Here is a 24,926-nt window from a genome sequence, read left to right as displayed (position 1 = left end):
TCTTGCTCGGGCAGGGTCGCCTAGGAAACGGGCCAGGGGCGCGCCGACCGAGCCTCCCTATGGCCGCGGTTGTGAGCCAGGCAGGGGCAGAGAGCTGCGAGTGCGAGCGCGCCCCCCCAGATGTTGCGCCCGGTGCGGCCGGCCCGGAAAAAGGTGCTGGAACGCGGTTCCGCCGCGTTCCGGCTGAAAAAAAGCCCTGATTATTATTATTATTATTATTATTATTATTATTATTATTATTATTATTATTATTATTATTATTATTATTATTATTATATTTAATTAATAGTATGAAATGGGCCTGATACATACACACCCCATCCTCTCCTTTCTAGTTTGCAGCAAAGGTTAATATTACACCTGAACTAGGGAACAATGATAATAGTAACATATTGCTTGTCACACAAGCTAAGGAAGAATGAAGTTGCACTGTAGGTAAAAATGAAGGAGAAAAGAAAGAACATGTGTGTTCAAAGCTCCAGAATTAGTGTAATTAATTTCTGTTTCCTGCTTATAGTTAACTGTGAATATTCAAAGATAATAACTATAATCGGTGTGCTTTCAAGACCAAAGCACTTTCTCCTGGGGCTACAATATTTTTTCCATTATTATTTTGATATACAGAATGGCGCAAATAGAATTATTTTGTGTAGGCACATAATCTTAGAGTGCTTTTTAGAATCAGAAATGATTGCATTATTTTTTTTAAAATCTTTTTCAAATAACTAAGCTGAATGATCAGCATATACAGCAATATTTTCAAAGATCAAAAAGCATCCAATGTATGTTGTCACCTTGTACAGTGGAGACAAAGACTGAAAGTCAGTGATTTTGATTCCTATGAAAGCTAATGAATTACACAGCGCATAGTCTCCTTACTCCGATTTAATCTTTCAAAATGTACAAAACATGAAAATGTGTATAAATTCATATTATTAGCGCTTTCTGTTAAGATTATGTAACAAAGTGCAGCTCTTGATTATGTTGGTGGAAAGATTCTTCTAAAATTCTACTTTGTACCATGTAGCAAATTTCTCCACCAGCCGATCTGACTGGGAAATTTATATTACTTTGTTTAATTTTAACTGTGGATGCTAACATGCTGGGTAGAAAGCATGTGTTTCTGCCTATTCTCACATCAACTACTTCTACATAAAACAGAGAAATACAAGAATTTCAATATGCTTTTAGACAATACTTTTAGACTATTCAGATTTAGTCCTATACTTTATCTCTGGCTTCTTATTCATTTGCTCCTTAGAATTGTCACTTAAATATGCTTAGTGAAAAGAAGTAAAAGAAAGAAACCATTATTATATATTGGGTTTCTAATAGGAATTTGTCATGCAACTGAAATTAAAGTATATCATATGGAATATGAGGCTTCCTTATATTTAAGATGTGATTATTATTGTTGTTGTTATTCCTCCTAAATAGTGACAAGTGTGTTTGTAAATACCTTTATTATATAAAGTATACAGACTCAGAACTGCTGTTGCTGGCTGCCATGAATAGCAAATGCAGATTTAGAATTGACTCCTGGTCAAAATGTGTGTTTTGAGTTTTATCTTTGCAGTAGCCTGGTCTGATTATACAATGCCTAGAATATCAGATTTTTATCTGCTTCCCTTCTCAGTCCTTATGTATCTGTCCTTCTGATGACCCCTGTTGCCCCAGCAAGCTAACACAGTTGTGCAGACACTATTCTCTAAAGATACTTTCAGGAAATGAGGGTGTGTTTGTGTAGCAAGACAATCATTAGTTTGGCCTCTGGAGGTTAAATGGGTGGGTATCACTGTAGCAACAAGTTGCGAGCTACCTCTGCAAAGCTAAGAAAAGCTGTTATCTTCTGGCTTACACAAATGTTCATGCAAACGTGCTTAAGGAGGCTTCCAAGGATTGGAAAAGGAGATGGATTATACCACAGGGAAAAGTGTACAGGATCACTTGCAGCCCTAACATAGGTGGGGAAAAGGTGCAATGCTTCTTTTCCCAGCATTGTATTGCAACAAAGGCAGAACTGATAGTAGCAATCAATAATGTTTATTTGGTCAATGATCAGCAGAAATTTATAAGAACAAAAGCAAAGTGAAGCAAGTAAATACAATAATAATCCAACAAGTATCAGAATATATCATAGAATACAACATTTACTCCTCTGTTATTATGTTAATACAATTGTTATCCGGGTGATAAATCTACAACATGGATAAGTTTAAAACAAAAATAACAACTCTATATCCCCTGCAGTTTATTAGTTTAGGATACTAAATAGATTTATAGGAAAAGGACTAAATAACAACCTGCTGCAGGCAGGTGTTTTTTTGTTTTTTTTAAAAAAACATCTACCAAATTACAAGTCCATGAAACAACTTTTTAGCTCTAGAAGAGTGCTGTAATGACCTTGCCTTCTGTATTTGGTTTTTTTTATTCTCAGTTTGATAAAATGAACTTTTTCATTTGCTTATCTTTTTTTCCAAAGAGAGTAAACATAACTTAATTACTTAATTACTGAAGATGGCCAACATACCTAACATTCCTTCCTCTTCCTATTTTCCCAACAACACAACACCCCTGTGAGGTGGGTTGGGCTGAGAGAGTGATTGGCCCAAAGTCACCTAGCTGACTTTCATGGCTAAGGCAGGATTAGAACTCACCGTCTCCTAGTTTCTAGGCCAGCACCTTCACCACTAAACCACATGGGCTCTTCTTCTCTGAGGAGAAGTTTTGGATATTGTTCTCTTCGGCCTTTAACAAATATAAGTAATGTCAATTAATCAAAACTGTTTGCTTTTATAATGTGTGTGTGTGTGTGTGTATGTGTGTGAATTTATTAATATAGAAAATTATGACAGGAAGACCAAAATAACATTTTCTAAACAGCTTGTAAAAACATATCAAAAATATATCTATTTCTTAAAATATTTAGTTTTATTTACTCTGCGGAGGGAGTTTGTCATTTATAATTTTGTCTTAGATGGAACCACTATTCACTTGTAATTGTCTATTAAGCCAGTAAAACTCAATAGTAAATCATACCAGAATTCCTTTTGTGTGAAAAAAAGTCCTTTACATTCTATGCTTTAATTGTGCAGTGTAATATAAAGCCTTCTATAGTTCTTTATCCATTACAGGACAATACTGTTTATTTTTAAAACACAACTCTCTATATGCTTCAGTGAGACTTAATTTCCAAGTATGTTGAATTGGATTGCCTGTTAAGTCATCCACTGTATTACTTAGTCGAGTTTAAAGCTGGCTCATATAGTCCATTATTTTTTCTCCTATCTCCACAGGATTGAAAAAACGTACAAGGAAAGCCTTTGGAATACGGAAGAAAGAAAAGGATACCGATTCCACGTAAGTATGTACTGTGAATTAACAGTCTGAAGAGTAACAGAGTTAGATTAAATCCAGTCCCATCCTTAGAACAGTGCTCTCTAATGGGATCTAGGAAGTATTTCAAGGTCCTGAGTTGGAAGTATGTCCCTTGATGGCAATTTTATATACCATGAATTATTTTTAGTGTTGTTCTCATCTGTTTATCTAGGATATACCACATTTCTGTTTTTGTGATTATGAATTTTTTTTAATTGTTTGTCATTCAAATAATTTTTAGTTGGGTGGATGGCCCCTATCAATATGAATTGTAAACAAACACACAAATACATAACTAGAACTGTTTCGTGAATGAGGCTGTTTTACACAAACAGTTACTCATTTCTCAAAAGCTGATTCCCTGATAGGATGACTATATTTCATCTAAAGTGCCAAAGGGATGAAGGTTGAAAGTTTGATTGAATTCTTTCAACTCTGTCAATATAGAGACTTACCGAAGGTAGAAGCCAAATTCTCAAAAAAGAAAGCTGATGTTAGATGTCCATGAAAAATTGTCTTGGTTTTTCAGTTACATCACAGGATTCTATTGTTGGTTTGAAGCGTTTTTGAAATGAAACTGTTTCCCATGGTAAATTCTTGTGGAAAACGAAAGAACTCTTACGAATTCCAGAGGGGTTTAGCAGAGAAGTTTATTTGCGCAAGGTTCAGAGGCATATTAGAGATAGGCAATTCTGAACAAGGAGGGTGGGATTAGACTTCAGTTTTTATACTCCCCTCCTTTCAGGAACAAAGGGACTACACATGGTAATACACTGTAATACATTTGGTTCGTTTCTCACGGGCATACAATAGAAGGTTTTGCTACATACAAAGTATCCATGTGCAAAGCGCATTTGGTTGCCACATATTACTGACACAGAACTTTCCCAATGAATTTTCCCAGTGATTATGCATTACCTCATTATTCTAGCAATTATGCAGACACATCATTATTGCAGTTATGCAGACAAATCATTATTCTAATAATTGTTCATTTTACTACGTTAGCAGTACTTAGCTGTTCCTGGATGATGTGTGAGGAAAAAAATATTTTAAGTATATTGCTGCTTTCTGTTTCTCGAAGACATTTTTCCCCACCTTTTTTTCCTTGAAAAGTTTCATAGCAAATATCAGAAAAGCTAAAAAAAAATTGGAAAGTGGAGAAGTCAAGGAGATTCACAAGAACTTTTGCATTTTGACAGATGTGAAAATGCTTTTCATCATCCTGCACCAAGCTTTTAGAATACTGTGATTACTGCTGATCAAGTTCCTTTAATTATGTTTATTTGACAAGATTTAAATCATGTTTTTGAATAATATATAAAATAAAGTAATTTCTGTAGATTAAAATTATGGAGTAGTTTATCAAATCTGTTGGATGCATCACCTCCTCCCACCAAATTGTTTAAATGTGCAGAATAGAAGAAATATTATCCATTGTCCCACTTTTCATCTCTATTATGCTTTGTTAAGTATATGCATAGGTTAAAGCTGGAATAAACTAAAGGCGGGAATAATCCCTTTAGGATTCTCCATGCTGATTATCTACAGCAGGGGTGTCAAACTCATAACGTCACATGACGTGTCATGACGTATCGCGACTTTTTTTGCCATTGCTGGCTATGGGGTGGGCATGGTTTCGCTATGGTGCATCCGGCCCGCGGGCCGGCAGTTTGACACCCCTGACCTACAGTATTGTTTTCAATGGTTCTGGAAAGTTCTGTTATGTCCTGCCCAAAATGTGAGGCCAAGTTTCACATAAGAACTAAAACTTTACTACAGATTTGGTTTGACTAAATTCCTTAGTAACATGCTAGAGAAAGATGCTTTGCAGCTATTCATAAGATCCACTTAAAGTGACAAGGGGGAGTTCCATTCAGTGCATTGAAACTCCTGGACTTTTTGGCCTATTGAACATATGAGGCAGTAGGTTAAAGATAGAAAACATGCATGTGTTTGTATGTTTGCATATGTATGGATGTGGACTAAAAAAGGAAAATAGTGGAGGCAAATCAACTAAGAAATCAAATGTCCAATTGGTGTTAGCACACATGCTGTTTCTTAGCATCAGATTAAGGAGGCCCACAAAACAGATGAGGCAGACTATCTGCATCACTAATGCAGATTGTAGTCTAGGGCTCTCAGCTGAAATTATCTAAATGAATTTAAACATGGTCATTGAATTCAGATCCCAAATTCTTTATCCACAAAGATGTAAGAGTTTTAAAAACTACTGGAAAAAACTCAAAAATTTCTGATAACAAATGTTATTAATGTCATCAGCCTTCGTGAGCTGCAGCTCATTCCATCAGATTAATTTTACAATTTTTTGAAATTCGTTCTCCAATTCGTTCTGTTGCATGTATAAGGCATATTATAAGGTTATGTTATTGCTTATGCCATTGGAAGGAAGGAAGAAAGAAATCTGCATCAACCGCTAGAAAATGTGGTTTAAGAGAGAGAGAGCTGAATTATGCAAAAAATCCATTTCAATCTGTACAAATTGAAAAGTATTTGAGGTCCTAATCATATGTTATTTTAAGTGAGAAGATTCAAAGTAACATATCAAATCTGGTATCCCTAAGCTCTGCCTGACTTTTGTTTGTATTCCACCTTATCTTCATTTATAAAGTATATGGGACCAAGTAATAGGCAAAGAAAATGGGAACATTTTTAGAAGTATATTTTTTAAAAGTATGATCATTTTCAGTGCAGCTATTTTATTGAGCAGCGGTAATAATTAAATTAATGTAGATTTTGGGATTCCTTATAATAATGGAACGTATTTTCATTTTATTACAGAGGATCACCAGACCGAGATGGAACTGTAAGTTTTAAAGATATTTCTTTTTGAAATTAGCCTTTATTTTGAATTAGGTATATTCAATAGAAAATATGCCTTAAGCATTCTTAAATCTTCTTCCCTATTTCTATTTTAATACTTTGAATATATTAACTATATTCTATAGTTGATATAGAACAGGCATGTCAAACTGCTGGCCCGTGGGCCGGATGCGTCATGCCGAAACTGCACCCACCCCATTGCCGGCAATGACATGCCTGATATAAAATATTCTATATTCTAAATTAGAAATATATTGAAAACTATACTTTTCAATAAATTCTGATTTTACTTGAATCCAGTTTCCTCTTCAAATTTGCAGACAAATCTTTTTCTTGCAGTATTTTTTCCCACAAAATCTTCCCATATGAAATAATAATTACTGCATTGAACATGCCTGATATAGAATATTCTATATTCTAAGTTAGAAATATATTGAAAACTATAATTTTCAATATATTCTGATTTTACTTGAATCCAGTTTCCTGTGCAAATTTTCAGACAAATCTTTTTCTTACAGTACTTTTTCCCATTTGAAATAATAATTACTGCATTGAACAATATACAAAAAGTTTAAAATACCATATCAAGATTTAAAATTGGAAAATCAGTTTTTGCAATTGAGGAAATGAACTGAAGGTAATCACAACCAGAGGAAAATAGAAATAGGAAAGAAGGGCTGCTCTTAAATTATTGTTGCTGTCTTTTATGGTTCAGGATTTTCATATATGCTAGAAAGAAACTTACCTTGGCTATTAAACTTTATGTTTGCAATAAAGAATGTTGGGCTCAGATACAAAATTAGCTTTGTTCTATATTGATTCCTGGTTTTAGAAGACTTCCTCATATTTATCTGATGAAAAATCTAAGAAAAAAATGGGGGTAATTGTTGACTAGTGCTCAATAGATCTTCACAAACAGAATGAAGACCCAGAAATTATGAGTCCTAAGGGCCTTTCCAGATGATACTTTTCTGAACAGTGAATGAACTTCTAGTTCATGGCTTATGAGCTAGATTCATGAAGTCCAATTGATGTCCCAAAAAAAAGCATTTTCCCAGCATGTTTATGTCACTGGAGAATGTGGGTTCTTCTAGCTGGCATGTTCTTCTTGTTTTGGGGGAAAATACTGTATTGGTTGAATTGTGGACTGAATCATATAAAACCTGTCTCATTATTAATGACCAGCATACCTTACCTATTATTTTATGATTCCTGATTGAAAGTTTCTCCCTTTCCTTTTTTTTAAAGTTTCTGTAATCCCTTACACAATACAGAAATACAGAATTCCATGTGTTTATCCTTTTTAAGAAGTGATAAACATAAAGCATGTTTTTATTTCCTTTTTAAAGTAATTGTCTATTATAAAAATGGTTTCTTTTAATTGAGTTCTTAGTTCAGAAGGCTTTATTAATATAGAAGTGCATGCCTTCTAGATACCTTTTTTAAAAAGTATCTTCTGTGAAGTAAGGTATCTTTTGCTTCCTCACAGCTACACTTCTTACTAGTGATCTTAGATGAGAGTGAGCTTTGTCTTCTGGAAAGGTCCTAATACAATTTTTGCTGGCCTGAGTTTTTGAACATCTGACCCAAGATCCTTAATCCTCCCACCTTAACTTAATTCCTTTCCAGCTCAATAGCAGTGATTTCAGAAGAACCGAATTGGGTAGAAATGTTTGTAGCTGCAATCATAGGTTGAAAAAAGCTGGCATCTACACATCATTCTGCATCCCCATTGTGTCCGCTCATTGCTTTTAGTTTTTTTTTCTTTTTAAACAAAAGTAGACCACACCTGGAACACTTATGTTTAACAGTTTGGTCAAAGCTCTATTCAGCAGAAGAAGAAGAAAAGAGACATAGACTTTCCTAACTTGCAAGCTGATTCATTCCTTAGGTCCCATTTGTACTGCAGACTACTCTGTACTGATAGTTTAAACTAGCGGTTCTTGAACTGCTTGATGAATTACACCTTTTCCCAGTCTTGATTAATCTCATTCATTCAATCAATCAATCAATCAATCAATCAATCAATCAATCAACCAATCAATTTATTTCTATGGCCACTGATCTCAGTCAATGAATCTGGGCAGTTTACAAATAATAAAAACAATAAAAACAGTCAAACCAATAAAAGCATTAAACACGTCAAAGTGAAATATACATAGGAGCAAGATACTTGGCTAGTTAACAACAGGTCTTATGAAAAGCTAACAGGGTTTGGGGTCATTCTGATCTCTGAAAGAAAAATGTTCCATAGTGGCTTTTTCTGCCACTGCAGAAAAAGCTCATGTTCTCGTCCTGCCAGCTGTCATTCTTTGACTGATGGGATCTACAGCTTGCTCATTCTGCTCGACCTGATTAGACAGGTAGAGACTCTTGAAAAAAGATTTTCCCTCAGATGCCCTGGTCCCAAGCCATGTAAGGCTTTAAAGGCAATCCACCAACACCTTGAATTGCACCTGGAAACACACCAGTAACCAGTGCAGCTCACACAGAAGTAGTGTTATGTGTGCCATATATCTGGCAGCATTTACTATTCATGCAGCTGCATTCTGCACCAGTTGGAGTCATTACTCCCACACAAAAAAGGCTCTATTGTTTTACACAAGCATCTCAGTAGTAGTTGTCTCAATCCAGATCCTCAACTCACAAACAAGCAATTATGAATTGTTCCATTGTCCCCAAGATATGCCAGATTATCAATTTGGATAATTATCCCCAGTTTAACCACCACTGATCTAAGCATAAGAAAGAGGTGGTAGCTTTCCTGGAGCTACTATTAGACACAGAGGCAAGAAAATACAGTCTTTAAACACATTCCAGCTTGCCTACATCATTCTGAAAGTGGAGCCCATAGGTTTTGCATATAGCATGTGCACCATGACTTTGTCACACAGAAGGAACAGTTGTGTTCTTGGATCTCAATGTTTGAAGCAAATGCAGAAGTCAGATCATTTGCATGATGATGTCACGACAGATGTGTTGTCCTTTGCCTTCCTTATCCTCTTACAAATACCCTACAATCTGTGTTTTGCCCTTGCCGTAATTTACTAGCAACTTGGGCAGACAAACAGTTTATATTGAAGAAATAAATGGGGGAAAGAGTAAGTCTTCCCTGCCACTACTCGCTGTCTTGATCTATTTTAACTTCCCACTTTCTGCAATTTTGGTTAGTGGGTTATTTTTTAACAGCAAAACACGACTTAGCATTTTTTTTCCACATGACTTAGAATTTGGCTCACACAATTTAAATCAAATCAAACCTTTATTAAAGTCATAGACCAGCATTGACTCAGACAGATATAGTTTCCATTAAATCAGCCATACTGATAATGTGCTCATGTAATTTTCCGTTCCTCCCATCTTTCCATTTTCAAGCAAAATCATATTTCTGCAAACCTTAAAATGACAAAGGGAGCTATCAAGCCTGAAACTGAAGATTATTCTTATCTAATCATTTTGCACTCTTTCAAATGACATAATTTGCTATTGTATAGTTATGCAATATGTGTTAAAGGTCTCTTAAAATGGCATAAGAACTTTTCTTGTTTTGTGGGACATGTTTACTCTGAGTAGGATGATTGGGGCTACATTCCAGTCAGTGGACTTCCCATCAGGTTGAATTTTGTTCCTAGTTTCAAAGTTTGATATTGTAGATAATCCTAAATCTAAGAAAAGGTGATTATTTTGTAAACTCAGGGATTAATTGCAAGTTTCTGGATGTGGCATCTTCATTATTACAAGACAGACTTCCAATTTTTTTTTACAGTTTTTATCCCATCTTGGAGTAACAACCCAATACAATCCATGACTACAGTTTCTAGTCATAAGAAAATACCATCTTTCCTGCAACTATTCAAAACTTACTTAACACCAAAATACTATTGACCTTTTTTCTTATAGACAAACAGGATGAATTTAGGATCACATCCCTTTTAGATAGTTCAAAGATTGCTCAATTAAATTATTCCTAAGATTGATCTGTCCAGTTTAATTGGAAAAGATATACTGCATTGAAATACAAAATTGAAAAAGTTATTGACTGATGAAAAAAAAAGTGGAGGAAGGTTTGGTTTTGAAATACATAGCAATCTAAAGTTCAGTTAATAGACCATGAGATGGTATTTAAAATCATGATAGCTTTCAACTGAATTCCCTTACAATGACTAACTTCTGCTGAATGGAGCAGTACTGTATGTTCCAAAATAGTCTGCTGATAGCAACATTAATTTGGCAAATATTGCCTTCAGAAAGTGCATTTTCAGTTTGCTTACTCCATGTGGTTTCATGTATTTTTTTTTAAGTTAAACCACCAAACACTTTAACCCTTTTTCTATAAAAAACAAAATCCATTCCAGCCACCCAGCCCTCATCCTCATGATCCATCCTACAATAGCAAACCAGAATGTGCCCAGGAAGGCGGAAAAGCAGTTTCGGTAAGAATGTGAATATTGGTTTAAAGCTTCAAGTGGGTTGGTTACAATAATGTTGAAACTGCAACAGTTTTGTTTTTCTTTAAAATACACAAATGCATGTTTGATATTTCAATGTACTTTCACCATTGGTGTTCTAGATAGGATGATTAGCTCTTCGCTTTTACACAAACTGCAGTCAAAGTGGTGTAGCTCTTTGTAATTGACAGGTGGATTGTTGTCAATGAACAGATTTTCTATGTGCTGTCTAAGGTTGTCTGGTATGACATCCAGTGTGCCAATAGCCACTGCGGCAACCATGGATGGTTCTTATGTGTTTCCACTGTATGTTCATATTTGTGTATTTGATTTTTATCCCACCTTTATTATTTTGATAAATAACTCAAGGTGGTGAACATACCTAATACTCCTTTCTTTTGCTATTTTCCCCACAACAACAACCTTTCAGGTGGGTTGGGATGGTAGAGAGTGACCGGCCCAAAGTCACCTGGCTGGCTGTCATGCTTAAGGCGGGACTAGAACTCCTGCTTTCTAGGCTAGCACCCTAAAGTATATAAATACCTAATTATGTTTAGATAATAATTAGTGCTTTGTAATAAAAGGATTGGGGGAGAATTAACTAATAATTGTGACCATCATGGCTGGTTACGCTATAATCTTTTGATTTTAATTTTCAGATCTTTATACTTTGTGATCTTCTCCAATTCTTTGTCTTCTATTCCACTATCCCCGAGTATTGCCACATCAATTATCCGCATTCATTTCAATCACAGTTAGGTCTGGTGTGTTATGAGCCAAGAACAAAACCATTTATATTTGGATAACTCAGTATTCTTTCTCTCAATGTCTTCAGGGTCTTAGGCTAAGACATCGACAAACCTGCTATATGAGCCTATGACTCAGGGTGGCAGGAATTAAATCTGGGACTTTGGCCACTGACTTATCATTTCTTGCATAGTTGTCTTATACTGTACTTTGCCAATGAAAATTATAATATTTTCTTACAATTCCTACACTGGTTCTCAGCTTTGGAATAGTCAGGAATTCAAGAATGGAAAGTTGCTTTCCAGATGTGAAATAAAGAACCTGGAATGGCCTTTTTAGTTATTTGTAATGGACTGATCAATGTTGGGGCATTCCTCCCTTGAAAACATTGACTTTTTCATGTATTCTAAGAAAGTATAGCATTTTAATTTTTTCCCTCTTATAACAACAAAACATTGTTTAAACTATGTATTACAGAAGAGAACAAATGGTGCTCCAAATGGATTTTATTCAGAGATTGACTGGGAAAGATATGTAAGTAATAGTAATAAAAAAAAAACATTGTTGACAGCAGTCTTTTAAGACATTCTTTGTTCCAGTGAGACTTGGTTACTTATTTGCATGTTTATTATTGTGTCGTAGTGACTATGAATTATATTTTTACCTGATCCTATCATATCAGCACAAAATCAGTAACAATACCTGTGTATAAAGTATGCTGCTAACACATCCACCTACCAGATACATCCCTGCAGTTGGCCTGGATTGATTTTTTCTTGCCATGAATCTAATAGGTTATGTCTAGAAGAGATCAGCCATGACTATCTTTGCCCTTGCTAATAATCTCCACCAACTGATGAATTGAAAGGTTCCCAAACTGAATATATATCTGCTAATTGTTTGGAATGCTGAAAAGTTAAGAAATAGCAATGGACTCGTCCCCAGATTTGCGGTCAATGAGAGTTCAACTACTTTTTTGAACCCTCCAGCAAAAACTAAGGCTAGAAGGAATTGAAATATGTGTGTTGAGTGGCTATACACATTTACCAAATAAATAAATCTAGCTTCACTTGAGCAGAAATTTAGGACTTTTCCACATAACTAACTTGCTGTTTCTCATCCCTACTCAAGTCAGTTTAAAAGGAATCCAAGGTTGATTTGAGCTGTATTCACTGACTTAAGATCTGTTTGGACATCAGACCAATACACGTGCAGTCATGTTTATAACTCTGTGAGGCAACACTTCACGGTTATTTCACCTCTCTGGCCAAGAGCTGAGCAAAGAAAACTGCAAACTGCTCATTGATCAATGGTTATCCTCCCAAGCTGGAAATAACTAAGGACCTCGTCCATTCCCTCAGTTTATCAGAGCTGTGCCTAAAAAAGAACATTGCTTCCTCTCTGCACAAACAGAAGAGCAAATAAATTGCTAGTCTTCCCCATCTAGTGTTTCATATGTATATGAACACTTGGCCCATTTGATTTGGAAGCAAACATATATTGCAAATCTTTGGAGAAATTGGAGAGAGAGTCCTTTGAATCACCAATTTCTATGCGATGTAGAGCTTTATATGCAACCATTGCACCTTGAATAGTATCTGAAAACCCACTGGTATCCAGTGCACCTAGTACAACAGTGGTATTACATGGACATATTGAGACGGACCCATAACTATTTGCTCCCACTCTTTGGACCAGCTGTAGCTTTAAGGGCAGTCCCACATATAAGGTTCATTGCAATAGTTCAGATAAGGTATGAATGATTGTGCCTAGAATTTATATGTTAGGTTACTTTTTAATGATATATGGTTGGTTTCTTTTCTTTTTAATGTTTATTTTTGTTGCAGCAATTTTTTTTTAATTTGGAGGCCTTATAAATTCTCAAAATAAATAAGTAAACGCCTCATTTATGAGATTTTTGAGGAAATGGGGGAAAAGAAAAGAATGTTTATACTTTGACTCCTTCACTGTATTTGCCACACCAGAATTCACCTGAACTTGATGAAGAAGGATACAGCATCAGACCAGAAGAACCAGGCTATATCCTTTATTTTTAATGTGCAACTTCTAGCTACACCTGCCAGAATTCCCAGCTCCTTCTCAAAACTCAGTCATGAAATCTTCCCAATGTCTGAATTCTCTGATATTGAAAAAAAAAAAAAAATCCCAGCAGAGAGAAAAAGAGTAGGATTCAAATGTTATTAGCATTTTTAGTTCTATGTTCTTTGTAAATATATATTGTGCCCCTGGGAAGAGATTGCCTGATTCCAGATGCCATCTGCTCCCATAATGGAGAGCTCTCCACAATGGACCATATTCAAGGCTCTTTGGAGCACTGTCTGATTTCTCCCTCTAAGTTTAGAGCTTTGCTTCCAACTTATGTACTGTAATGTACTAAAATTGTATTGTACGCCACTGGAATCATACCATTCATTTAAAACTGGTGCCTTGATAGGTCTATCCTGAAACTGAAATAACGTTGTATTGTAGTCTACAGATTGGTTGCACTTCTCTTTAACTGTGATCTACCTACCAAAGGAAAGCACTTTTATTCTTCAAGTGAATCTGAAGAGGAAGAGGAGGCACACAAGAAATTCAACATTAAGATTAAACCTTTGCAATCTAAAGACACTCTTAAGAGCGCAGCAACTGTTGATGAACTGAAAGCTTCTATAGGCAATATTGCACTTTCACCTTCGCCAGTGGTAAGCAACATATTTTTAATTTGTTACTTCCTAAGACTTCCCAGATTGTATTTTGCTTATTTCCCAGGTGTGCCATACAATCAGTTTATGTTATTCATCTCTTCCAAACAGCATATTTCACAGCATAAGGGCTTCCTAAAAAACATTTTAGATTCAAGATATGGTGAAAAATATCATGACTTCCATAGCTACTTCATGCTTTTGACAGATGTTTTAGAGAACATTTTAAAGAAGTTACAGCAATTTTCTCTCCATGCTGCTATTATGGTTTTAGAAATAAATACATGACATAGGTATGATCTATATTTAAAAAAAAATCCTGACAGAACAATTAATCAGTGGAACAACCTGCCTCCAGAAGCTGTGAATGCTCCAACCCTGGAAGTTTTTAAGAAGAGGCTGGACAGCCAGTTGATTGAATTGGTATATAGGGTTTCCTGCCTGAGCAGGGGGTTGGACTAGATGACCTCCAAGGTCCCTTCCAACTTTATTATTATTATTATTATTATTATTATTATTATTATTATTATTATTATTATTATTATTATTATTATTATTATTATTATATAGTGGTAGTAGTACTAGTACTAGTACTAGTAGTATTTTGAAAAGCATTTGAAAGAGAAATAAGAAGCCATATTAAAAATAGTCATGAAATGGCCACAGCTGAGAGATTTTTTAAAAATTAAACTGAGTTGTTTGCTCTCCTATTTTTATCTCAGTTATTGGAAATTGGGTTTCCAATTTCCAAAAGAGATCCAGGATAAAAAGATGAAGAATGTCATTAGAAATCTTCAGAAGTCAGAGATAAGAGATTTAAGTCTTTGTGAGATGTAGAAGTGATGGGTAGCATTACCGGGACCTGAATAATGTACCTATAATGTTAAGTGTAAAGCTTTATTTCTAGAAGTTTAACATGACAAGAATTCTCAAGACCTAATATTTTCAGTCAGAGTAATTCTGGGAGATGGCCAATTTGTTGGCAATGCCTGGAGTGACAAGATGCTCCCTATTATAGCACTGTCTCAGTATGTCCTTCCTTTAGCCTATATGTGTTCAGAAATGGCTGCATTCTGTGCTTTTGGTTATGACTTTTGTATCTCTATTCTTTAAAATTAAGCCTTCACTTTTCCTCTCTTGGCTTGAGATTAATACTATTAGTGTTGTCTCTACCCCGTATGGTTAGGAATACAAGTTTTCTGTATAACTATTTGATCACTTTGGTTGACTAACATGTTCTATGCTTGTGTCCTGTTACCCACTGATCCCATATGGATGGTCAGTTTTCTCTTTAAGATTCCAAAGAGATTCATCTCAAACTGGATGCTTCTTAGCATTTATTTCTCTCAACCCCACCCCACCTCTGTAGGACAATATAAAACGTATGTTGTCACCTTTTTCATGTTAAACATGAATGATTTGGTATTATTAAGCATGACAAATAACAAATAGTGTTAGGCATTATTTTTGTTCATGTGGAAATTGTCCCTTTTGCATAGTTGCTGCTTATCCTGAAGAGATAAGATAGATAAGATAACCTTTATTGTCATTTTTTTACTGTGGGCAACAACGGCACACATCAAAAATGAAATTTAGTTGCCCGCTCTCAAAGTTAAACACATACATGTTCTCTGTCCCTAGCAAATTGAATACTCAACTCCAAACATAATTTTCTTACCAAAATATTGATATTTCTTAATTTTTTAAAACAACTAGGTAGTCCTACATGTGGACTAAGTAGCATTTCATAGAAAACAGCTTTCAACTTCCAGTTACATATATATATATATATATATATATATATATATATATATATATATATATATATATATACACATACACACACACACACACACACACACACATATGTACATATATATAGGACTTCTTGAATTACATAAGAACATTGGGGGTGTGTTAGTGTCCTTAATAGAGGTGTGCATTGTGATCACTGCTTCTGAACACTGTCAAGTTATCTAGATGACATGTGCTAGCCTTCCAACTGTTACATCAGTTAGCCAAGTCATCTGGTGATCCATTCAGGTTTCTAGATACGTATAACTCTATTTCTTATCAAAAACACCATTTTCAAAAATGGATACCTGCTCATCATCTTGTCTAAGAAATCTTTCCACTTCCTCAAAGCAGTGCCCTCTTTCTCCAACGCAGCACATGGCTGACATCCTGGAAAAACTGCACATGAATAAATATAACATACAATAGTAAACTGAAGAGATAAGTCCAGTGGTCTTATGTCAGAACTCCTTCTTAGAGAGCATTTGTACTGTTTGGACCGATACCTGAGGATGAATTATATTAAGCAGTTCAAGGTTTCTCTGTCCAAACAAAGCTACTCAAATAGTATATTGACCCAGGATTTTTCATTAGGATTTGTTTCTGCTTCATCTGATGATTAGTTCATTAAACACTAAATAGTACTTACTTTCATCCCACACAGGTGGTTAGCTTCTAATTGCCTCAACTATGACTCAGTGGGGTGATTTGTTCATCAGATAGATAGTTATATATCTACTTTAGACACGAACCATTTTAATAACATTCCTTCATAAAAATTATGCAAATGAACTGCAAGTCTACAAGTTTATCACTCTTGTAATAATAGTAGCTTCACCATTATTTTGTGGAAAAGACAACAGTACAAAAAGAGGATGGTTGCAACATTCCCCCAATTGGTCCCTGGGTACTATCAGTTACTGAACTTATAAGAAATGATTAGTAGTAAATAATAAAGTTGTACTCGACATAATTTCATAAAGCTTACAAATTTTCAGTTAAAGAAACTATATGGCTTTGTTTCTTCTATCATTTTGCTTTAACAACACAGAATCCAGCAACATATTTGTAATACAGAGCTGGAAACAATTTTAGTCGGGCAAATTGTTTGAAACCTAGTGTTGGGATAACATCTATGCCTTCATCATTTATTGCTGCACAAAGTTCCAACTTTTATGCATTGGGTGTGTATATGCAGTTTGGTGGTCTTTATTTCAGTAACTGAGCCTTGCAATCATTATGAATTCACCAGGCTGATGCAGCTGGGTTTGAAGGCAACAGTGTGTTATATTGTAGTATATGAAAATCAAGTTCAAGAGATGATTTGTAACACTCATTTCCTGGATTGTGGAAGCTGTTTATCAGAATGATGACTTTGTGGCATTGGAGAGAATACAGCTTCCTAATCAAGAGATGCCATACAGTTTAAGGAAGCTTCTAGAGCTGTAATGCTTTTCATGAATGGAGCATGTTGAAAAGAATAACTTAAATAGCTTTACACTATGAAAAGGGAAAGTTAGAATGTACTGTCATTTTTTAAATTGAGTAGGACTATACTTTATATTGGTGGGATGTATTGCATGTACAACTGTTTGCACAATAATCTAAAATTTTGGGAGCATTTAAACCAAATATTGCACTCTCTTGATTAATAAAAGCATTTGAATTCAATTTTACATGCAAAACTATTATATATTTATTTTGGAATTAGCTTTTGGCAAAAAGAGGGTTTTTCTAATGTTTCTATAAGCTGTTGTTCATCATGCTACCTTGATCAGAAAGTTAGGTATGCTGAATTGAAATCCTTATATTTTTTAGTATTTCTAGTCAGAATATGATCAGTTTGTTTTGCTTCTTAGAGCAGTTTTCTCGTCACAGCTGTAGTAGTATACATGCTAATTCTAATTGTTGCAGCATAATTCAGGAGAAATAATACCCTTTAAAGTATTTCAGAAGAAGTTTGTTCAGGTAGTATTACAAAGTAAATAGTAATCGCAATATTATTATGGTTGTCTAGAAGTTCTGTAGTAGCCCGATTTAGTTGACTTATAGTAGAAAGAGAGGATTACATATCATGTACGAGAAAGTGTGCTTACATCGTTCATACGTATATCTAATAAGTTTAGACCCAGATGTACATTAAATAGAATTTAATATATTTGGAAAAATATATATTCTCCTTTCCCTGCAGCTTCTTCTAAAACTGCTCTAGGAGTTGAAAAGCTACATATAACAGCATGAGAACAATACAGTGGGGAAATATGAAATGTCTCAAAATTTTTATACCTTTTTCTCTAACAGAACACTTTTTAAAATGCTGGTTTCCTTTAAAAACAAAGTCATGTCATTCACAAAGGTCCGGATATAACCAATTTAAATTTAAAAGTGCTATATTTTTGGGAGCAAATTGAAATGCTATAATCCAAAGTGTTGTTTTCTCCCATAGAGCTGATTACATAACTAGCATTTTCTTCTTTTGCTCCTGAATATATGACTCTTAGTGATGCTAATTTAAGGTTTAGGTGTCTCATAAGCTGAAAATCCAGTGTGAGTCTCTGTTTCTTGCCAGAAATCAGAACCTGAAAAGATTAGAGCCAAACCAATAGCAGGACTGAAATTACTCCAGCTCCCTTTGTGCAGAAATGGAGAAAAATTGCCATGTTAAAATGTAAAAGGAAAGACTGGTACAAAGCATATATTCTGTATATTCCTTTTATTGCTCAAGAAAAAGCCATTCTCACTTTATATGACTTTGGGGGGATATATGGATGATGGTTGCAGCATATCTATTGGCTATAATTCTTTCTATAATGGGATTTATCATGCCTTTGTTTAAAGAGATTAGAGGGCAGAAGAGCTACGGTATTTTAAAACTTTTTTTCAGGCATCGTTGCTATTGAATTTATTTTGCAAATACAAGAAACATAAGCCCATCTTAAAATTTTGCCTCAAACATCACTGTTATAAAATCATGACTCACTGGCTATAGCAAGGTTTGCTTGAAATGTTATGAAATAAATGTTAAATAAAGCAATAATAACAATTATTTGCTCTTCTTAATAACATTATGATTATCTCAATAATGTATTATAAGCCATTGGGTGATGCATTATTTTTCTACCAAGAAAATCTGGTTATGGTGTGTGTTTCTGTGTGATGAATGTTTATGAGCTGTTCTTCAAGGTGATGTGTTAACAAAATAATTTTTGTGAGATGCTTACACTGCCAACTTCATCATTGAGAATTTATGCCCAAATAATTCAACACTGTTAGATGGAGAAGAGAAGACAAATGTGCCCTATTTCTCTCTTTCCTTCTTCCTAATTAGTCTAATAGACTTAGCAAGGCTTTGCTGTACTCCACAGTCTACTTTAGATAATGACCATCTGCTCAAACATAGAAAAAATATGGGGGAGCACTTGGGAGCAAGTAACATTTTTAAGGTCCTACACTATTTAAAAGGAAAAAGAAAGGGGAAAATAATTTGGAACTGACACATGCTAGAAAAGATCAGGTTAGTTTTAACCCTTTGGGGCATTTTGTCAAAGAAGAACTGCCTTCTCAACTAACTCATCTCATACCTCATGGAGATGGCAAACAGATAATTGTGGACTGAAAATGAAACTGCAGGAAAGATTTCATTTCATCTCTCTAAATTAGTATTTAGAGCTGTCTGTTGAATTTTAATTGGATTCTATTTGATTACCAAAGGAAATGTGCTGTTCCAATACATAATCAGTAAGTTTTGTTCTCAATTAAATTGTGTAATAGTTTCTGACTGCAAAGCTATACGTCATTACTTGCGAGTTAGTCTCATTGAATACAATATGTCTTGCATCTAAACAGGTACACAAAAGATCTGAACCCAGTTAAGCTGAGAACAATCGGACAGTAAAAAAAAAACTTTTAGTCTTTTCATAGTTACATATGGAACTTTTGAAAGTGAATTTAATTAAAATTGATTTTTGAATAGATGTCTTTAGGACTGTTCTGTAAAATATTTAATGTATCATTTCATTACTTTTTCCATGGATTATGTAAGTGGAAAATGTCTATTTTTTTCCTCTTCTTTATCTTAATGCATTTTGCAGAGGAAAAGTCCGGTAAGAAGTCTTCTTATTCCCTAATACTCTCATGCTATTGGATGTAAATAGTTTGTGTGTGTGTGTGTGTGTGTGTGTACATGCACATGTATATACATACATACTTCGTAATATCTGGGAGGGTAGTGCTGTCAGGTTGTTCATCTTCATGTCATTTCATAAGAAGGAATAAACGAAGGAGAGTTTGGGGAAGAGAGGCTCTGAGAAGGAAGCACAGTTCTTCCCCACATATTGCCAGCCGCACTAATGGGAAATAAAAAATGGCCGCATGCTACTTGAACCATTTGCTTTCCCTGAAGAAGCAGGGACCGTGTTATCCATGCAAGCAACTGGTCTGCAGACCACATGGTTGCCCCTCAAGCTAATTGACCTTCTAAAGTTGTTAGAATAAATAGGCAATCCGTGAGGATTTGAGACGTGAGATTCAAAGGTAGCAAAATTCACTTTGAACTTTTGAGGTACAGCTTGATAAAAGATTTGAAGATTAAATACCATTAAAAAAATAGCACAGATAGAAGATCCTTTCAAGAATATTTAGCCTGCAAAATCTGGGCCAGATAGGTTAAAAGTTTGACACAATAAAGCACTGAAATATTCTTACTAAATGTCTTTAAAGGCAGAAGAAGCGAGGATAGGAAATGAAAGAGCACAGCGGCTTCAAAATTGTCCAGCAGAGAATCTATAGAGAATTTGCACTAAATTCACACAGCGAGTGTCCTATTCCAAATTAATTTTGTTACTAAAGATTGAAGAGTTTACCACTCTCATAAAAACATACTTTTCTAGACTAGGAGATATATTAGCATAGTTCAATGGCAAAATTAGACTCTTCCAGGAATAACTTATTAGATCCGTGGTGGCGAACCTATGGCACGCGTGCCACAGGTGGCACACAGAGCCCTCTCTGTGGGCATGCACGCCATCGCCCCAGTCCTAGGCCTTCAGCTGGGTTTTATAAAACCTTTTTGTGTTAGGCTTCCACCGCCGTGTGCAAAAAAAAAAAAGGTTCAATCAATCAATCAATCAATTTCAACTTCTCACAGGAAAAAAAAAGATCTTGCAAAATTGGAATTGATTGATCGAACTTTTTAGTCCCACCCAGTCTGCCGTTACCACCGAAGCAATGCCCACTCAATGGGACATGCCCACCTGGCACCCGACAATACATAAGCGGGTTTTGGGTTGCAGTTTGGGCACTCGGTCTCTAAAAGGTTTGCCATCACTGTATTAGATATTGCTTATGCAACGATATTAAAAAGATACGAGAGTTTTGTATATGACTCTTTTTTACATAACATATATGATACAAAGAATAGTTTGTATTATATGGAATAGTCTAAAAGCAAAGCATACTGTCTCAAACCACTCACACAGTGAATAGACCAGAAATAACAGATTCTCACTATTTTGGCAGAATAAGAGTCTCAACAAGCTGATGAATCGCAGCTAGACAGGACACAAAGACTAACAAAAACATAACTACAGATATGATAATAGAATGAGACATAAGTAAACATAAGGTAAAAGTTATGTAGAGTAATAATAGGTATACGTGAATATTGAAAACATCCAAAGTGTGCCTGTGTTTTTCAGAAAAAAAGAAAAAGAAAAGGTAGAATATTTAACTCCATAGTATGAGCCTTTTCCAACACAAGGAATAATTGCCAATTTTTAAAAATATAAGAAGCTGACAACATATGCACATATTTTTGAATTTCCAAAGAAAAACTGGAAGTAATTGCAAATGTGACAAGGCCAGTCTCCTGAACTGCCCAAAATATATAAAGAAAGAGGACACGGTTTTTGATTAATTTAAAACTTTAATTAACTTTAGATCTGTAACACTTTTATTAATGTTAGATCTATAATAATCTTTTAACAATTAATATGTGGGATAAAAATAAGCAAATGTGGATTTTCTGTTGATGTTGTTCCTGCAAATATCTTCATAGTATAGGTTCATTTTTAAAATCAAGTTTAAACAGGCCCAAGACCTTAAGTGGATTTGGGAAGACAACGGTTTGAGGAAAAATAGTTTTGAAATTAATATTTTGTAAAGCTAGAAGATCTCCTACCATCCAAAGCCATTTTTATTACTGATCTTTCACTCTCTGACTAGGTATCTGTTCTCTCTTCTTTTTTGCTGATCACAGAGACGCAGCCCGGTAGGTCGTGAATTCATCTTGAAACAGTTGGGTAAATGACAATGGGTAATTTAAGAAGAGGATTAATTTAAATTTATTTGGGGAATATGCCTCACATAACTTGCAGAGAGTGTTTAGGAGATAACAATTCCTGCCAAGCTTAATAAGGATCTCGTTGGTTAAGAAATATTTCCCATTTTATTCTCTTTAAAACCTTCCCTATTGAACTCTAGATCATTCAGTTCCTCTTGATCTTCCCTTTTCCTTGGATGTGATGTTATGGACTCATTTTCTGATGTTAAAATATTTCATGGAATATGATTTGAAAAGAAAAGATCCGCCTTGAAAAACACATGCAGAAATGGTCAGAATAACTATTCTGGTCTGATCCTCTGTCACCCTCTATTCTGATATATAAAGTATAAGAAGCTATCAGAAGAGTATATAAGATCACTTTTTGCATAGATATGTCCTGTTTATGTTTTATGCTTGCCGAGTGTTCGGTTTTCTGTTTCTATGTTTTTTTTCCCACCTTTTTCAATATTACAGTCTAGATTTTTAGTTTAAAAAATTAGACATAAACCAATATACAAGCAAATGAGATTTTATGAATGTATCATCTAGCTCTGGGGCTATAAACATGTTGTCTAGGACTTCATGGCAAACTGAGTATGTGTAAAATTCTTGTGTGAATACATTTGTAACTATTATGCTCAGCTCTATTCAAAAGATGTTTGAATAGTTTGCATGTTTATGTAAATATGAATGAATGAATAAACTGGCAAAGGAGCCCACAAAGTGGACTGCATTAACCCAATTTAGTGTATATTTTGTTTTACAAATGTTATTTATCTATGGCTTTTCAGCATTTCAAAACAGAGCAATGTTCCCTTTATGTAAATATAAACCTTTAATTCTAAACTGTAGTTTTCTGTATTTAATTTTAGGGTACAGTTAAGAGGAACCTATCTAGTAAGTATCATTTAAAAACACATTGGACTTTAACTGGTGAAAATCCATAGATGGAGTAGATTTCTTTCATAATTTTCATATTCTAAAAGAGCAGCAGCAGCTACTTAACAAGAAAGATTCAGAACATTTGTGAACTAGATCTCAAAACAGATTGAGAATACTTCTGCATACTGCTTTGAACTTCTATACAAATGCATAAATATAATTAATAGTCTTTGGTGGTCTTAAATTAAAATGATGCATTTTAAATCAAAGTGCACATGCAGAATTTGCAGTTAGCTGACTGAACAAACCATATCAATAGGCCATATTTTTTTTTCCCTGGGTGTAATGAAATATCAATCACAACTCATGGAATACTCTCATATATCTAATAAAAATACATATATTTAATGAAAATATTTTAATTGCATTTATTTTTTCATAAAAACATATAGGTAGCCCTAAAATGTGAAATGTTACAGTATATATAGAAAGACTGGGGGGGCATAATTAATCTTGGAATGATTTATGAAATCTTATATTATGTTAAGGGGCCATAGTTAGGTTTCTGCCATTTTTATTAAGTATTAGTATGCCTTAAGTAGAAAAACGTAGATTGCCTTACTATCATTTTAATATTATACAATGTTTGGCCATATGATCATATTTTAAAGATATTAAATTATAATCTAATATTCTCCAAAGCTATCATAGCCTTTCATGCAGGCAGCAGTTTTACTAGTGTGCCTTCCAGTTGACCAACCAAGGAACCCATATATTGGCTTTCATTCAACCCTAGCTTCCCATCCTTATCTTTATCTTATGAGCAAAGAAAGAAAACACCCCTTGGTTCAATTTAAAGTCAATGAAATGGTGGCAAGGTGGTATGATAGAATAGGAAAAATGCTGAGGAGCCAGGAGGCAGGAAAGTTGAGTGTTACTGTCAATAGAAGAATTATCCCATAGCTTAGGCGTTAACATTGCAGAATTGTTTTTGCAGAAACAACTCCTACACTCCTGCAAAAATAATTGCCTTGACTGCAAAAAGGCTACAAAAGTCGCAATATTATGCAAAAGGGATATACTTGTGGTCTCAGTTCAGCACAAGTGCCACATCTTCAGGGGCTCACTGTTCAATTGACTTTATTTAATAGTCTGCAGGCAGTTTGTCTACATTGTACTCCAAGAACACAATTTTAAATGTATATTTTGTGCTAGGTGAAGAGATAGCAAGACCCCGGCGTTCAACACCTACTCCAGAGCTTCTGAGGTTAGTGTAAAACTGAGCCCCCAAAGATGCGGGATTCTTATTCCCAAAATGGACATGTATGGAGGGATTGTTGTTTTATGCTTGATTGCCTTAAAAGATTAACTCTACATTTGTTTCCTATAAAAATCTATAAAATTATAGATTATCTTAGCTAATTCAAGGCCAATTTTCAACCCTGGGTTGTGGCTCTATATGGAAAATGACATGCCCTTTTTATTTACATCTTGAGTAGGAATATTATAATGTACTTTTTTTATCTAAACTTCTAGAGAGGGAGGATATCCGCTTGTATCAGACTATGAATTTACACAGATATGATAGCTTGGTTGCCTGATAATATTATTGAATTAAGACAGTCTATTGGCAGAAATGTATAAACAAAATTTACAATACTGGGGCCAGTTCTTTATTTATCTATTTATATTTACTCTATTATTTATACTTATAAGACTCCAAATAAATGAATAAAATTTATTCAAAATATAGCTGATTTATTATTTTACTGGATTACAGTATTCATTTTCTGAATGTTTATCCTA

At 34.7% G+C, this 24,926-nt stretch overlaps 1 protein-coding gene across 1 annotated transcript in view; it reads left to right on the top strand.

Moving 5' to 3' along the window:
• SGIP1 (SH3 domain GRB2 like endophilin interacting protein 1) overlaps positions 1 to 24,926 on the top strand; it is a 116,497-nt gene that overhangs the window by 39,863 nt on the left and 51,708 nt on the right. The window contains exons 2-11 of the mRNA XM_029287069.1: positions 3,269 to 3,360; positions 6,181 to 6,205; positions 10,578 to 10,655; positions 11,895 to 11,951; positions 13,403 to 13,457; positions 13,947 to 14,122; positions 20,008 to 20,019; positions 22,173 to 22,184; positions 23,111 to 23,135; positions 24,336 to 24,387. Of these exons, the coding sequence (XP_029142902.1) occupies positions 3,269 to 3,360; positions 6,181 to 6,205; positions 10,578 to 10,655; positions 11,895 to 11,951; positions 13,403 to 13,457; positions 13,947 to 14,122; positions 20,008 to 20,019; positions 22,173 to 22,184; positions 23,111 to 23,135; positions 24,336 to 24,387 (584 nt within the window). The remainder of the gene's footprint in view (positions 1 to 3,268; positions 3,361 to 6,180; positions 6,206 to 10,577; positions 10,656 to 11,894; positions 11,952 to 13,402; positions 13,458 to 13,946; positions 14,123 to 20,007; positions 20,020 to 22,172; positions 22,185 to 23,110; positions 23,136 to 24,335; positions 24,388 to 24,926) is intronic.

This window comes from Protobothrops mucrosquamatus, unplaced genomic scaffold (genome assembly GCF_001527695.2).
Source record: "Protobothrops mucrosquamatus isolate PMUCROS unplaced genomic scaffold, P.Mucros_1.0 scaffold_18, whole genome shotgun sequence".
NCBI lineage: Eukaryota > Metazoa > Chordata > Lepidosauria > Squamata > Viperidae > Protobothrops > Protobothrops mucrosquamatus.
Note: the sequence above shows the minus strand (reverse complement) of the source record. Positions and strands in the feature narration are given on the sequence as shown.